This window comes from Rhamphochromis longiceps, linkage group LG8 (assembly GCF_057381845.1).
Source record: "Rhamphochromis longiceps isolate RC_006_pf linkage group LG8, R_longiceps_female_GT1.1, whole genome shotgun sequence".
NCBI classification, from domain to species: domain Eukaryota; kingdom Metazoa; phylum Chordata; class Actinopteri; order Cichliformes; family Cichlidae; genus Rhamphochromis; species Rhamphochromis longiceps.
The window spans coordinates 11,776,869-11,794,576 of record NC_140564.1 but is presented as its reverse complement, the minus strand read 5'-3'; the positions used below and the strand labels follow the sequence as shown (position 1 = coordinate 11,794,576).

At 41.6% G+C, this 17,708-nt stretch overlaps 1 protein-coding gene across 1 annotated transcript; it reads right to left on the bottom strand.

Annotated features, from left to right (window-relative positions):
• Nucleotides 1-8,354: 8,354 nt before the first annotated feature.
• On the bottom strand, nucleotides 8,355-10,204 carry rasd1 (RAS, dexamethasone-induced 1). Its single transcript, XM_085415232.1, has 2 exons — nucleotides 9,679-10,204; nucleotides 8,355-9,424 (listed from the first exon to the last, which is right to left on the bottom strand). Exons 1-2 carry the CDS (start codon nucleotides 9,947-9,949, stop codon nucleotides 8,895-8,897), a joined length of 801 nt encoding a protein of 266 aa, XP_085271358.1. The 5' UTR covers nucleotides 9,950-10,204; the 3' UTR covers nucleotides 8,355-8,894.
• Between the last annotated feature and the right edge of the window lie 7,504 nt (nucleotides 10,205-17,708).

Genomic DNA, 17,708 nt, shown 5'->3' with positions numbered 1-17,708 from the left:
AGTGAACACAAGGGAGCAAAGTTCCCCTCTGCTAGATAGTGATATTGTTATTTGTACAGCAAATTAAATTTGTGTGGCAACGTTGTAAGAAGGCTCCATGAAACAATGTATCTATTCACTTAATCAGGACAGCATCTAAGTGATCTGAAAATAAGTATTCACTTCATTAGTGCAGAAGCCCGTTGTTTACACAAATATCTAATAAGCCAAAAACTCTACATTCAGGCGTGTAGATGTGGTTTAGGATGAAGGACAGAAATTTCAGAAATTTTATAGACACTGCCGATCTAGTCGCATTTCCACACAGAACTGCTAAATGAGGGTATGCATAAAAGCCTCTCTGAATGCAACACATGGACCCTTGAAGCAGATGGGATACAGACAACACCTTAACTGACGCACTCTGTCAGGAAACCGACCTACAACTTTGGGATGTGGTGGAACAGAATATTTGCAATATGATGGATGTGAAAAATCTGCAGCAGCCGTGTGATGCAATCACATGTTGAATCTATTCAATGAAAAAAACCCAGACAGGTCTGAAGGCAAATGGAGGTCCAACATGGTATTAGCAAGGTGTACTTAAGAAAGTGGCTGGTGAGTCTATCTACAGGGAGTGCAGAATTATTAGGCAAGTTGTATTTTTGAGGAATAATGTTATTATTGAACAACAACCATGTTCTCAATGAACCCAAAAAACTCATTAATATCAAAGCTGAATGTTTTTGGAAGTAGTTTTTAGTTTGTTTTTAGTTTGAGCTATTTTAGGGGGATATCTGTGTGTGCAGGTGACTATTACTGTGCAGAATTATTAGGCAACTTAACAAAAAACAAATATATACCCATTTCAATTATTTATTTTCACCAGTGAAACCAATATAACATCTCCACATTCACAAATATACATTTCTGACATTCAAAAACAAAACAAAAACAAATCAGCGACCAATATAGCCACCTTTCTTTGCAAGGACACTCAAAAGCCTGCCATCCATGGATTCTGTCAGTGTTTTGATCTGTTCACCATCAACATTGCGTGCAGCAGCAACCACAGCCTCCCAGACACTGTTCAGAGAGGTGTACTGTTTTCCCTCCTTGTAAATCTCACATTTGATGATGGACCACAGGTTCTCAATGGGGTTCAGATCAGGTGAACAAGGAGGCCATGTCATTAGTTTTTCTTCTTTTATACCCTTTCTTGCCAGCCACGCTGTGGAGTACTTGGACGCGTGTGATGGAGCATTGTCCTGCATGAAAATCATGTTTTTCTTGAAGGATGCAGACTTCTTCCTGTACCACTGCTTGAAGAAGGTGTCTTCCAGAAACTGGCAGTAGGACTGGGAGTTGAGCTTGACTCCATCCTCAACCCGAAAAGGCCCCACAAGCTCATCTTTGATGATACCAGCCCAAACCAGTACTCCACCTCCACCTTGCTGGCGTCTGAGTCGGACTGGAGCTCTCTGCCCTTTACCAATCCAGCCACGGGCCCATCCATCTGGCCCATCAAGACTCACTCTCATTTCATCAGTCCATAAAACCTTAGAAAAACCAGTCTTGAGATATTTCTTGGCCCAGTCTTGACGTTTCAGCTTGTGTGTCTTGTTCAGTGGTGGTCGTCTTTCAGCCTTTCTTACCTTGGCCATGTCTCTGAGTATTGCACACCTTGTGCTTTTGGGCACTCCAGTGATGTTGCAGCTCTGAAATATGGCCAAACTGGTGGCAAGTGGCATCTTGGCAGCTGCACACTTGACTTTTCTCAGTTCATGGGCAGTTATTTTGCACCTTGGTTTTTCCACACGCTTCTTGCGACCCTGTTGACTATTTTGAATGAAACGCTTGATTGTTCGATGATCACGCTTCAGAAGCTTTGCAATTTTGAGACTGCTGCATCCCTCTGCAAGATATCTCACTATTTTTGACTTTTCTGTGCCTGTCAAGTCCTTCTTTTGACCCATTTTGCCAAAGGAAAGGATGTTGCCTAATAATTATGCACACCTGATATAGGGTGTTGATGTCATTAGACCACACCCCTTCTCATTACAGAGATGCACATCACCTAATATGCTTAATTGGTAGTAGGCTTTCGAGCCTATACAGCTTGGAGTAAGACAACATGCATGAAGAGGATGATGTGGACAAAATACTCATTTGCCTAATAATTCTGCACTCCCTGTATGTTGTTTGTGCCTGAATAAAGGAGTACATTGCATGATAGCGCAATACTTTAGGGGAATAGATGTAACTTAGAGTAGACTTTTTAGCTTCCAGAGGTATATTTTTGGGAAGTAAAGTGAGACATTCAGCAGTAATAAATTATACCAACTGTTAGCATGGTGGTCATAGCATCGTGTTGGCAGAACTGCTAAATTAAATGAAGAGAATACCAGAGATGGGCAGTAATGTGTTACTGTAATCCGATTACTTTTTCAAGTAACAAGTAAAGTAAGGGATTACTGTTGCAAAAAAGTAATTGATTACTGTTACTTTCCTGTAAGCATGCTGTGTTACTGCGTTACTAAGTGAGAGTGTCTCATGACGATGACGTACGGTCGTGTGACGTCATACACAGACACACAGACGTGTGCAGATCAACAATGGATACTATGGAGTGGGGAAGAGAGTACGACCATGCAGCATTTAAAGCGTGGACGTACTTACATTACTTTGAGTTTGATTCCGTAAAAAGTGACAAAAACATTAGCGTCCGCTGTTCACTGCGTGGGAAGAAAACTTGTTTTTACAGCAAAAAAATTAACTTCAAATCTGAGCAAGCAACGAGCACACTGCCACAGGAATGTGACATTCACAGAGAAACCCCCGGATCCCCCCCACTGACATGACCACTGCTGCACCGGGCAAACCTCCACCTGCTCCACTCCTGCTAAACAGGTGACAGTAGATTTAAGAGCGACAAAACATCCAGTGCAGCTGGATGTTTGATTTGATTTATTCTTTGCTGTGTTTTACTTGTATCTATTTGAAAGAGTGAGTGTAAAGACAAAACATTTTATTTTATATGCTGGAATATGCAGAAAACAGGTAGGTTTAAATGACAGTTGTGTATAATTTATTTTTGCTTGATACAATGTGCATGAAGTTAAAAGATTAAAACTAATAAAACAAGTTTTAAAAAGAGACTTTTTCATTTGATTCAATTGTACGTGATGGATTATGCAGAAAAAATAGAATTGGGCTGAAAGGTCTGTTGCTTTATAAAGTATTCAGGTTGTGTATCATGTTTTTTAAAAGTAACTAAGTAATAAAGTAACTAATTACTTTTGAAAAGACGTAATCAGTAAAGAAACAGGATCACTTTCTTAGAGAAGTAATCAGTAATTAGTAACTAATTACTGTTTTCAAGTAACTTGACCAACACTGGTGAATACTATAACAAAAGAGATAGACCACCCTATAATTCTTTGCATAACCTCAAACTATTGGTTGAGAAGTCTGGACAAGAACAAGTCAGGAGTCGATAACAATCCTGGCACATCCTCAGAAAGTCCAGCAGTAACTTCACCAGCCAGGACTTGGCCTGGAAACCACAGTGAAAGAGGAAGAGGAGGAGGCCCAGGAACACATGGCGCATTAACAGAGACACTTGGAGGAGTTTTGGAGAATATTATCCAGAGTCAAGGCCTGGCAGTAGGTCATCGGTGGATTATGGGGTAAAGGGACTTAAAGAGCTAAGACGGGTAGAAACTTGTGAACAGGGGTATTTATTTAGGAAAGTGACCCCAAACACACATTTAAGCCGATTGTGGAATGAATTAAGTAGGCAGTAAGCTGGCCATTCTTAAATATGTCATACTTCTTGACCTCTTGCAACCATAGTTATAAAAGAAGCTAGTTGATGGCTAGTGTCTAGTTAAGGTGCAACTTACTAATGGAATGTTTAACTGAACATAAAATTTGGACAGCAAAATATTGTTTTAATGTCAAGAATATCTACATATCTATATATTGTATGCTAATTCTGCCTCTGAAAGAGAATGGTGCAAAGAAATCATAGACAGTCATTCATGTCCACGATATGTGTAAGTAAAAATCCAAACTCCACTCTATCTAATAAAGTGTTTTTATGTTCAGCACTTGGTTAGATGTATTTGTTTACATTCCAACACTGCTCTTCTTGCTTATCTCCCAGAACACCTGTGACAACATCCCTCCACGCATAAAGTCACCTCTTCACCCCCACTAACTACCTAATGTTCTCAAGCTCTCTGTAAATACGGCATGGTGTTGCATAAGCAGGATCCCACAGACCTCCACTGTGTCATTAATCATCAAGAAAGTAATTACAGCCCCATCTCTCTCATCGTGTCTGCCTTTGATGACGCATGTCAGGCCTGATTGTTACATCACATCATGACAGCTCTCGCTTCTGCAATAAACTTCTAAGAAGCCTAAGAAACTCAAGGATTCTTTCAATTTTGGAATGTGCGCAGACTTTATGCAGGCCTTGTACTGTGTGTGTGCCTGTGAGTGTATTCCTATTTTGTATTTGATGTAAATACTTACTATTTCTTTCAAAACAGTTTGGACATGATTCTGTGTATTAAGGATAACACTGTGAATGACAGTTAAAAGGATTTATGGTTTTGCATTTTGTTTTGAAAGAATCAACATTTCTTGAAGGTAAAAATGTTTTGGTTGGTTCTTACTTTTTGGACATCCCTCTAAGGTTGAGATTAGTCCAAACAAACCATTTGCAGATTTGCATTTACATTATGCACAATAAACTGAGAAACGTATACACATATTCCATTTTGCAGAAGTTCAAGGACTGCTTATACCTCGTAAACAGGGATTCAATACAATGTCTTATTTGCAGCAATTTAATTATTATTACTATGATCGGTGACTTAGACGACCTTTTGCAAAACTGATCACACACATAGGTGGCAACACCTGTGTGAAAGTATACCCTTAGGTCTGACTTTGTCCTGTGAGGAGCACTTTAGAGTTTTAGAACTTGTTTTGTGCTAAAGAAATGATGCGCTGTGTGCAGCAGTAAATATCAATCATGCTGAAAATAGACTTAATTGGTAGACAACGTAGTGAGTATGTTTAAACTACTGTTTATTTTCCATACCTGGGCTCCCTAAGATCTCTAGTTTGATTATACAGGGCAGGCCTCTGGCGTTTTTCAAATTCTTTATTCCATATTTAGTGGTGAGTCAAACAAAACAGATTTGGTGACAGTTAAGTTAGATACAGGCAATGTACGTTGAGCGTGAAACAAAGGCAAACGGAGAATGTGTCATCACATTCAAAGAGGATGAAATGACCATAATATAAAAATGAAAATCCAAAGAATTGGGAGTTATAATGAAGTTAATAATCACCGTATGTGTGATGATGTCCGTGCAAAGTTTCGTTGAGATTGCATCTACCTGGCAAAAATAGAGTACATACAGACAAATATCACTATAGCATGTATATCATACATCATTATAGCAGTAACGTAGATCATTATAGTAAGATTTATATGTACATAAATATGAAGGATGTGTCAACACTTGGAAGTAAAGCCAAAATATGGCAGAAACATGCAGGACTGAAATCTTCTACTGGGGAGACCTGCTGCCCGGCCCAAATGTGAGCACATACCTTGAACTTCGTAAATGGTAAATGGTAAATGGCCTGTATTTATATAGCGCCTTACTAGTCCCTAAGGACCCCAAAGCGCTTTACATATCCAGTCATCCACCTGCTAAAGTCCAACTGCTGCAGTCTTCGCTGTACTTTTATGTTGCTCACTGAACACTCATCACTGCTTTTTATAGATGAAGAAAAATAACAATCGGCTTATTAGCTAGCATAAACATCTAGTTAGCTGGCTACACATCAGCTAGCTGCTTTTAGCTGATGTATAGCTATGCCATTAACAGCTATTATGTTAGCATTGACTTTATCGTGTATTGAGCTTCCTAAAAACAAAACTTTAAAAAAGGATGATTTTCACTAACAAACATTTCACTTTGTTGTTTGACCAACAACAATTGACACATTCAAGGCACAAAGATACTTAAAACTATACTTAAACAAAGTTAGTGGAAAAAGAGAGAAATTAAACTTAAAAAAAAAGTACTTAAGATACTTGGAAACCTGAGGAGAAGGGGTTTATCACCTATGCTGAAACCAGCTGATCATTTGCTGTTACCTCTGGGGAGCTGTTCAGTAATTCATTTTTATGAACAATTTATGATTTTTTTTAATGCTTTGGAGCATCACTTCTTATGCTTTCTTGATGTACAAGAAAGCATCACTTTCTTGTACATTGCATTATGAAACAGCACAAATAGATGTGAACACAGACTGCTGGTAGCCAATTGTCTGAGGCCAACCGACCATCAGGGGTGTTAGAGACTAGATGAGTGTCTGAGCATAAATGCACTCATCACAAAGACATGTAGCGTCCTGATTTGATAGAGAGTAATTACTGATTAAATGGAGCAAAGATGCTTGAGACTAAATACCTGCTCTCAGCATGATAAGAAACACCAAACCACTCTTTATTCACTGGAATGTCTGCAATACCTGAGAGTCTGTGATTAAAATACTTCCAGCTAACAGCATTTGTAGAGACATTCTGAGATGAAAAAAAGAAAGAAACAGAATTCCTGCGCACTTCCTCGTTGTGCAGCTGCTGCTGGCCTGTGTGGCACATTCTGTCCTTATTTACAATGTGTCACTGGCCTTCCTCCCCATTCTGATGCTAGTGCGCGTGTTGACGCCTTTGGCATATGTGATGGTGCTTGTTGATAATAATGAAAAATGTGTGTTCACGGGGATTTGCTGTGTGCAAACGTACATTGTGATCTTAGGTTTTTTTCACTCGAGCGTCACACCAGGCCAATTAGTGTTGCCGTCGTCTTATCAGTGTGGAGATAATAAGATCATTAGCCTGCTGATCTTCACAATGAATGCAGTTGGGAGCACATAGTGTAACTGAACAGTTAGAGGGCAGTGTTATAGTACAGCCCTCTGACCTTGGCCTTTGAGAGACTTTTCCTCTTTCTCAGGTTAACGCAAGATGTTCTCTGTCTCTTTGCCAAGATACAGTATACAGAATTATTGCTGATAGCGAGCACTTAAAACATCACACACAGAGAATGTACCAAACATTAAGTCTCTGCCTTGTCTCGGGGGACGGAGGCTGGAACTTCTAAATGCAGGTGACAAGGTAGAAAAACATAATAAGAACAAATTATTACTGTTTTTGTCCTGAATTTTACTATTACGTTTTTAAACTTGTCACGATCTGGTACAGGGATTCAAACGCAGAGCGGTAAGGTATCTCCAAGGTGTAGTTTATTTACAGTGCCAGTGCAATATATGTACAGTGAAGGGATCCAAAACTCCGGGGGAATCACAGGGTAACTCGCTCACGTCTTCTTCGCTCACACTCACACACGTTCCCGCAGCAGGGAGGTCGCAGGTCCCGGGGGGGGGGGAGATCTGAGGCAGACGAGAAGGCAGGTCACCAACTAATCACAAATCACGAATATGAAGCACAAGAGCTGTGAGAACACTAACGTTAGGGGTACAATCATCCAGCGACGAGAGGATCTGTGTTCCAGCCTCAAATAGTGCTCCCGGTGATGATGGGTGAGTGTTGTCAGGTGTGTGTGTGGGCCAAGGGCAGGAGCCCACAGTGAGCTCCGCCCAGGCAGAGAGGGAGAGAACAGAAACAGCAATTGTAGCCTTGTGGGGCCAACCGGGCAGGCACGGAGACCATGACAAAAATGTTCGAGAGCACTCAAGGACAGAAGAATCTGGACATTAAAGGGACATGATTTGCATATTTGTACCACAAGCGTCCACCTTGTGACGCAAAACAGCTCACTAAAATGCTTTTGAAGCATGTTTTTAATAGTATTTACAATTCCTGGATAGACCTCAAATTATTTTGCAGGTGGGGTAGAGTGATTTTCACATTTTAGATCCCCTTAATTTGGTCTGTTTCAGTCTTCCTGCAGTTAGTGAGGTGCTAACACATGACTTGTCCCCAGTTTAAATAAACATGAAAGCATTGATTTCCTCTGGGTAATAAAGCCTGTTTTTCTGCACTATATTGTCTTTATTTGATTGGAATTAGGGGCACAAGTAACAGATCCTGCTTGGTTCTGCAGGATAAGTGCAAAATGTAGATATTTGCATCAGTTATACTGAAGCGTCCCAGTCCTAGAGAGCATGACATCTCAGAATGACAAGATCAAATGGGAGATGTGAAGGATATTATTTTGGGCTGTGCTTTTTATCCCCCTTGTTTGAATACATCTATTTATAAGGTGCCTACAGAAATATTAACATTATAAAATAGAAGAAACAGAGATAAATATTTGTGTTGATTTGTGTTTTATTACATTTTATATTTTTCACTGCAAAAGAGAAAAATGACAGTGACAATAAATATACATTCACAATAAAAAATACTCTAGATTGCAACGAAACATTCAAGTGTACTTAGCCTTTAGAAAATCTAGAAGATGTAAACATGACCTCCCCGAAACACTGCACCTCCTCACCCAAAGAGTCTCTCTCTCTCTTTCTCCCGTCTGTAAAGGTATAACGTCAACAAAACACATTTACGCATCTATGCGCGAGTCTCACAGAGTATGAAGCCACGTCACACATCGGGCTCTGATTGACGGAGCAAGCTAACATTCTCGAATGTCTGGTGGGAAACCTTTTTTTTCTTTTTTTGGTAGTTTTAGCGGACTCGTGTCCAGTCTGTGTCCTTTACAAACGGAGCTTCACCGGAGCGCGCGGCGGTCTCGGCGTCTCCAAAACCTCCGGAGTCAGTTTGAGCGCTGCCGGCTGCTCTGACCAAAGGCCGGGCTCTTCTCCTTCAAACGTGTCATTAGAGTCTGAGCTTCAGTGTCCGCTTAACTGATCACGCACCTCTCTTTGTCTTTGCCGTGGCCGCCTCCGATGGCCTTTTCTTTAATGTACATGAGGTCGCTGTGCACGCTGGGTCTCCGGGCGCACGGGGTCACCACGCCGTACGCTTCCCCGATGTCCTTCAGCTTCTTGTTTTTCAGAGACTTTCTGTGCAGCATGTCACAGTACTGCACCGACACTTTCCTGTGAAGGTCGGGGCTCATTTCGTGAGGTAGCTTGGCCAGGGTAAACAGAGTCTGAAACATCTTATCCACGTTCTCGTTGCGCTTTGCGGAGATCTCGAAGTACGCGCACTTCTCGTCCCCGGCCACCAGCTGCTCGATTTCCTCCTGCTGAACCTCCCGGTGAAACTCTCTGTCACCCTTGTTCCCGCAGATCACGAGAGGGACGTCGATGTTCTCTTTGATCTTGTTTTTCAGGCACATTTTGGTCTCGTAGATCTGCCGCTTGAGCCGCTGCACCTCCTGGAAGGAGTCTCGGTTGTCCAAGCTGAAGACGAGGAGGAACACGTCACCTGAAAGCAGAGAATATTATTTTGTTTAACCGCCTTTGCTTTTGTTTAAAGTGTTTTCATTTTCTCCCTGTGTGTATGCACAGTTACAATAAAGCACAGGAGGCTCTGCTGCACCCTGCAGCCACGCGCTAAAGCGCACGATGTGCGCTCTGACCGAGTCCGTGCAGAATTTAGAAAGCCCGCATTTGCTTTCTTAGTTTACATAAGGATTCTCTGGTATAAAAAAGGAGACTGATAGGAATGTGGATAAGTACCTGTCAGTATTGAAAGCCTCCTCATAGCAGGGAAAGGATGGTTTCCGGACGTATCCAGTATGTCCAGCTGGTAAACGTCCCCCTTGATGCTGTACACTTTCCTGTGAAAGTCCTCGATAGTCGGCGTGTACTGCTCGTCGAATCTCCCGTTCAGGAATCGGGACACGATTGCACTTTTGCCAACTTTGGTGGATCCAAGAATCACCATCCTGTAGCAGTTCTTTGCTGGGATGTCAAAATCGCTTTCGGAGGGCGACATTTTTTTGATCATGTTTAAACCCGGGGTTGGATGTGCACCGTTCGTCTGTGCGTAAAAGGCAGGTGAGCAGCCTTCTGTATCTCGGTGCTCTCACTTGCGCTCTAGTGTGTTTCTGTCTAGAGGCTGAGCCATATTTATGCGCGAGGCTGACCCCGCCTCTTGTCCGCGTCACAGCTCGGTGAGTACTCGGTGCCCAGTTGAGTGCAACGAAAAGCGGAGCAAACTCCCACCGGTGCGTCAGTCTGTCACTTCTAATTAAGATGGGGAGAGAGCGCCGGGAAACAGAACCAAACAGACCGTCCGAAAAACAGAACATTTGTAACAGTGCGGGGCAGGGCGGCGGGGTCTGTGCGTAACAGCCAAACTAAAAAAAAAACTTCCAGCACTATTACCGAGTTAATAATTGACGCTTTTTTCCGGCGTTTAAAACCCACTTTGGCACACTGTGTTAATAAACAGGCTGGACCTTAGACACCATTAAAGCAGACAGCGGATACAGGTTCCTCTAGACTGAGCAGAGCAGGTCATGTTGACTGGAACATCATCATCTAAGGAGAAAAGGGAAAAAAGAAAAACATGCTGAGCAATAATCTAAAGTCTCCACAGCTGTTTACCCACCGCTGTCATTTACAAACAAGGTCACATTCATTGATTTATTCATTCACATCTTCAGCAAGTCCAGCAGCTGCTGATTCATAATCACCATGCAGCAGCAGCTTGAACGGCTGATCGAGATGCTGCAGTTACTATGGAGACCGAAAGGGGGCACTCAGGGCACGACTTTCATCAAGGCGTCTGCCACGACTTACCTAAAAGGGAGAAGGGGGACAAAACTCAGCGTGGAGTGACTTTGCGTGTCTGTGCGCATGTGTCAGCGTAAACGCAGTCTCCGTTTAGTTTCACAGCAAATGCAAAAAAAGGAATTCATCAAACCTTCGATGACCACACTCACTCACCTGTCACTGTGAAAGTGTGCAGTCGAGGTGGCAACAAAGATTTCTTCAGCGGTTCATAAAATTAGTAGTAAATAGTCGCAAAGTGGAAAGTGTGTATCTATGTTGGGAGGTGGGGTTTTATTGGGCAAAACAGGAGACAGCAGTTGATTTTAATATTAGCTCACTGCTTCATTGTGTCTCATCCCTTCAGGTGTGGGGAGTAACGCCCTGACTCGGTGACACAGATGTGGAAATGTGAGAACATCTGCTTGCACAGATATGAGATTCTTCTTCTTTTTCAGCTGCTCCGTTTGGGGGTCACAACAACAGATGATCTTGCCTGCGCCTAAGTCTGTCCCTCTGCGTGTCCATGAACCTCCTCTTTGTGCAGCAGCTCCATCTCCAACGTCATCTGTCCACTATATCCACTATCCCTCCTCTGCACATGTCCAACATGTTCAAATCTCAGTCTTGCCTCTTTAAAAAAATGTTTTAAAAATGAAGCAGTGCATCCTCAGCTAATGTCAAAATGAGCAGCAGGGTTCCATCAGGAGTAGTGTGCTCCATCAAAGTAAGTCAGTGCACCACTGATGAACAGTGATTTCCCAACTTCATCCTCGATGGAAGGAAATAACAGCTGACTCATCACAGGCGTGAGGGATGTCCGGCTGGAAGCAGAGGGAGCCTGGACTTTTAGTTCCAGGGACAAGTATCTGTGAACTTTCCAACTAAGTAAAAGCTCATCCACCCCTTTTAGTTTTAGCTAATTTTGTGGTCAGATTTACGAAACAGTGACGGTGCAACCGAAGTAGATCTTTCCACCAAATGCTTTTCTCTACATAATAACAAATGCTGGATTTTGCTGTCAGATTTTTCCTGTGCACGGTGAAGAAAACTGGCTCAGCGTCTGCAGTTATGTTGTGCAGAGCCATTCTGTTGTGGTGAAGGAGAAGGCAAAGCTGTTGATTTACTGATCTGTGTGTGCTTTCACCCTCATCTATGGCCAGAGGCTGTATAGACTTAAAGAATGAGATTATGGGTATAAGGAGTGGAAATGGGCCTCCTTTGATGGGATGTCTGGCCTCAGTCTTAGAGACGGAGTGAGGAAGTGGGTCATTAGGCAGCACGTCTGACTGTTTGCTCCGCCACAGTTAAAGGCATCTGACCAGCAGGCACATCACCAGTGTGTGGGCACAGGGGGGCCCGCCTCATTAATGAATTGATAATTACGATCAAGTAATGTAATGCAGCTGATTCTGAAAGGGCCAATCTAAATAATGACTTCTATGATTGAGCTTCTGCTTACATGTATGGGAGTCTGATAACACATATGTGACACAGAGGAATTTAATTGGTCCAAGGGTAGATGATGAATGACTGAGAAAGAGTGGGATCCTCCTGCTGCTGGATGTGTAAAGGAGGAACGCTCAGGAGTGCACTCCTGTGGTAACGTCTGCTACAAAGACCGTAATCGAGGAACCGAAAGGTCAGTGTTATAGGCTCATGTGACTAACATTAAGTGGCTCCTGTCTATCTGCTTTGTGGAAAACAAACAGATATGCAATACATTTAAAGAAAAGAGGGCTAACAAGGCCAGTTAAACTGGAAAATCTGTGCAATCAAAATAGAAAAGTGGGAAAAGTACCATGGAAACAGATGCCCACGGACTGCGATCTGCTTCTCAAGCTTCCACATCGCTGGGAAGACAAACAACAGCACACAGGCACACAAGAGGAGCAGCAAAAAGAGGAAAAACATGCAGCTTACACACTAAACAAACACAATTATGGTATTTGGTTCCATCACAGCTGCATTAACATCAAAGCAGAAAATTAACCAAAATAATTTCTTTCTCTCCTACATGTGCGCTCCGGTAATGATAAGAGGTGGCACGTGAGAGCAGTGAACGGCAGACAGATAATGCCACTCCGAGGACGACCAGCCGTGGGAAGGGAAACGCAGAGAGGCAGTGGAAAAAAAACGGGGCAGGCGGCGAGTAAAAGACAGCGAAAGATGCACGCTGCGTGGAAAGATTTTAGCTGATGATGGTAACAACAAATCATAGACCACATTTCCATTTTTCATCTGAGAGAGAAAAAAAAGCCTCAAAGCAACACTCACACAGGTGTTGCTTTCAAAATGCAGAAAGTCACCTGTACACGTGGTCACACACACACACACACACAGACACGCACACAAACACACTACAGAAATGTGCCTCTGCCTCACATAATCAGATATAATGGAAATGCACTTTGTGATGTAAGCTGCAAACAAATGCTTGAAGCATCTTAATATGTTCGTCATGCCTGTTTTTGTTGTTAAAGCTCTAAAATCTGCAGTGGGTGCTTTTGTATTTTCTTTCAGCTGCTGATAAAAATTAGGAAATAAGAATTCATTCTCCAGCCTTTTGGGGAAAATGTGATTGTGATTTTTTATTATTGTTAGAGCATTCTGTTAAGAGCTTGAAATAAGGAGCTTACAGGCTGGAGAAAACGAGAAAGACTACAGAGAGGGTTCATGGAGTGAAGGCATACAGAGGGTTGGTGTTATAATGAGGAGAAGGTTTTCCATAATGTTTAGGAGTGTTTATGGTAGGGCTGGGCGATATGGCCTAAAATTCATATCGCGATATAATTTGAAGCATGTGCGGTAACGATATATATCACGATATATTCTTTTCTTCTGTATAACGTATTTTCCACACTATAAGGCACACTTAAAATCCTTTAATTTTCTCAAAAATCGAGAGTGTGCCTTATGTATGAATTCTGGTTGTGCTTACTGACCTCGAACCGATTTGGGTGTGCAGAAATCTGTTAAAAAATGTTTTAGTACAACTTTGGTAAGCGGCACTGCTTGATGGATTGTCAGAGCATTACGGCTGCCGTAGTGAGGAGCTTCGTGGGGTAATCTGGGTCCAAAACTCCGTCTCTTCAGGTCCCAAAGTCAAACGAATACTGAGAGTTAAAAACTGTCTAAATTCTTTCATCTTTAATTAAATCATCAGCGTTGTTGCTTTACCAGATGTAACAATTAAGTTTAACATCCATGAAAACAGAATTTATTACATTTAACGGAGTTAGAAGTTAACAGGAAGTTAGCTCGTTAGCTCGCTAAATTCCACCTAAACATGTTGTACTACGTGATTGCTAGCGACACAGGTATGTTAGCATATCATTAGCACAGTGAAGCTGGAGGATGAACGCCAACTTTTTTCCACTCATTAATAGTTAACTTGAGGGATTCTGGTGGTTAGGGACAAATGCAATCGCATAGCAGGATGCTATACAAGGGCCAAACTTCAGTCAGGAGAACAACTGAGATTATTCATCCACAATACGAGGTTAGTTATTAATATACTGCAACAACATGGGAATAGAACAGCTGCAAGAGAATTCAATATTAATGAATCAATGTTATGGAAGAGGAGGAAGCGCAGTTTTTGGCTTTCCCCTTATTTCAAAAGTGCTTCATCTCTTTACTATGACTGTCGACCGGCATAATTTGCAGATGATATTGGTTGTAGCCGCTGCGATGCTTTCGACCAAAACAGGCGCAGCTTGATGACATCATCAACATGCGCTATCGCGATAGAGCGGTATAGTCAAAATCTCTATCATTGACCAAATCTATATCGTTTCTATCGTATATCGTTTACTGTATCACCCACCCCTAGTTTATGGGAATTTTTAATCATTCTTCCAGAAGCACATTTGTGAGGTCAGACACTCATGTTGGATAAGAAGTCCTGGCTCACAGTCTCCTCTCCAATTCATCCCAAATTGGTTCTGTCAGGTTGGGGTCAGGACTCTGTGCAGGCCAGTCAAGTTCTTCCACACCAAACTTGCTCATCCATATCTTTATAGGCCTTGCTTTGTGCACTGGTGCAGTCATGTGGGAACAGGACGCCCAAACTGTTCCCACAAAGTTAGGAGCATAAAATTGACTAAAATGTCTTTATATGCTGCTGTCGTTCCCAATCGGTTTCACAGGTGGCATGTTGTCATGGTACTATGCTGGAATTCACTCCTGAGAGCGACTGACTCTTTCACAAATGGTCACAGAAGCACTGTGCATGGCAAGGTGCTTGATTTTATACACCTGAGGCCATGTAAGTGACTGGAATGATGAATTCAAATGTTCCAGTTGACTTAAGTCATTGAAATCATGATTAAAAAGATTTCGGCACAATAGTGTATTTGGAAAATAGAAAATGGAATGGAAGACATTTGACCTTGAGGAGGGCAACAGCAGAACAGTTGGAGAATGTTTTTTTTTTTACCCTGAAGACATTGCATAAGAAAAACACCAAACAATAGACATAAGTCTCAAGTTGTTTGGGAAAAAAAGAGGGCTTTTTCTTTCAGGCAGGTACAAGGACAGACCACCAAGCAGTCCAGATGTTTTCTGAAGAACAAAACAAATTGATGTGATAATGGCTGCCTAAATGTAAAGCAAGGATAATAAAATGTAATTACATTTGAGTTTTACCATCATTCTGACCTACTTGGGGCAGGGATAGCTCAGTAGGTAAAGTGGTCACCCCATGATCGGAAGGTCGGCGGTTCGAATCCACTTAACGGCTACCCTGAGGTACCCCTGAGCAAGGTACCGTCCCTACACACTGCTCCCCGGGCGCCTGCTTAGTGGGCTGCCCACTGCTTCACTGAGTGAATGGGTCAAATGCAGAGAAAAAAAACAAGTAATTTCCCCATGGGGATCAATAAAGTATCCATTATTATTATTACCAGGATGCAGACTGTAAGCACATTTGTGTATAGTTATTCAGAGTTTTGAAGCACTGAAAGAAACTTTTATTGTTGTGATGCACTTGAATATTAGAATCACAACCAAAACGAGCTAAAGTCCCATGATTTTATGTTGAGTGTTAAAGTGCATGCATGTGTTCTCCATTTAATCTCAATCTTAATGAATACTACAGTTTGTTGTTCATATTGCATTCATACTCACTAGATCCTGGTGGTCCTTCATTATTATTCTCTTATTTTGATGTAGCAAACTCCTTTCTGCAAGAAAAATACATAAATCTAATTTTCACATCCAGATGAAAAACATGTAAACAGCTTCTATATCGACACCTTAAAACTGCTACTCTTCTTGCTTAGTTCATGAAATGCAAAGAAAGATTTAGACTCCTCAGCCGCCTTGTTAGGTACACCTTGCTACTACTGGGTTGAACCCCTTTTGTGCCTTTCTTAACTCTTTGTGGCACAGATTCCTTTTGAAATTTTGGTCCATATTGACATGACAGCATCACACATGATGCAAATCTCTCCTTCCATCACATCTTAAAAGTGATCTGTTGGACTGACGTGATGACTGTGGGATCTATCTAAGTACACAGGTGATCTGGTGTTATCCTGATGGAAGCATCCATCAGTAGATGACAACGCTGTGGTCATAAAGGGATGAATATGGTCAGCAGAAATACTCAGGTATGCTGTGGGATTTAAATGATCCTCAGTTGGGTCCAAAATGGGCTGAGAAAATATCCCCCACACCATCACTCAGGGTGGATCCATGCTTTCATGCTGACTGTGCCATCTAAATGTTGCAGCAGATACTGAGAGTCATCAAACCAAACAATAGTTTTTTAAACTGTAGCCTTCGTTTCTTCGTCTTAGCTGACAGGAGTGAAACCCAGTGTGGTCTTCAGGTGCTTTAGCTTCTCTGATTCAGAGATGCTCTTCTGCAGCCCTTGATTGTAACTTGTAATTAGTCACTTGACTTACTCCTGTCATATTCTCAGCTTAAAACAGTCTGGTCATACTCTACTCATTTCTGGCATTTAACGATTTTTCACCCAGAGAACTGACGTTCACTGGATGTTTTCTCTTTTTCAAACCCTCATCTGTATATTGTAGAGACGGCTGTGTGGGAAAGTCCCAGCAGATCAGCAGTTTCTGCACATTCACTTAGATCACCTTTCTTCTTCATTCTGATGCTCAGTTTGAACTTAAGCAGGTCATCTTGACCATATCTACATACAAGAAAAACTGTGATGCGTCTTAATTCATTAAATAAAATTGTGACATCTAGTTTATGATCATTTGATTATTTGTACTACGTAGCTTAGCCAAAACCCAGCACCATAATGGTGACCTGGTGGATAGTAAGAGGATAAATGCTCACAATACTTGTCACAAGTTAAAATAATGGATTATAAAAGAATGAAACTGTCCATTTAAATAGTCGTAGGATTTGGATGAAAACACATTTTTAATGTGGCAGAAAGTAAATGATGAAAATATTTTTCTTTTTCTCTGTCATTGGGGCTGCTGCTGAGCGCACCCTCAAGGTGCCGATTGTTTGGCAGTGACATCTCTTAGCCTTAAAAAAGAAAAACTGTGTTGCATAGCGGCTATGAGATTTTTTTTTTATTAGTATTTTCTTTGATAATGCCCACGATATTTCTCTCTTCCTTCAGTACAGTCACATTAGGCCAGTGTCCAACAAAGCTGCACTCCACAGTACTGACTGCAAAATGATGTCACCGTCCTGATGTAAGAAATAAAGAAAAGGAAAGATGCTAATTTGTTCAACACTTTAATAGGTTTCCAAATTTATTTGTAGCACAGATTTCAGCTTAAGTGAATAGAAGTGAAATTGAGTGTATTGTACCTACATTATCACCAGTCTGTTTGGCTTTTCTTTCCACACGTGCTCATTAGTGATTTTTCAACTTTTTAAAAATTCACTTTTTTTTTTGTCTGTGGTCAAAATGAGTGTTTCAGGGTAACCTGATCAAACCCTAACTATATGCTTTGTCAGGAAGTAAAGTTTGAAGCCTACTCTTAAAAGTAATCAGGCTT

What these genes read in the sequence shown, in the direction of transcription:
- rasd1 (XM_085415232.1), bottom strand. Translation starts at nt 9,949, where the DNA reads ATGATCAAAAAAATGTCGCCCTCCGAAAGCGATTTTGACATCCCAGCA. An exon ending in GAGGCTTTCAATACTGACAG is followed by an intron (nt 9,425 to 9,678) that starts GTACTTATCCAC and finishes CTCTGCTTTCAG; the next exon opens with GTGACGTGTTCCTCCTCGTC.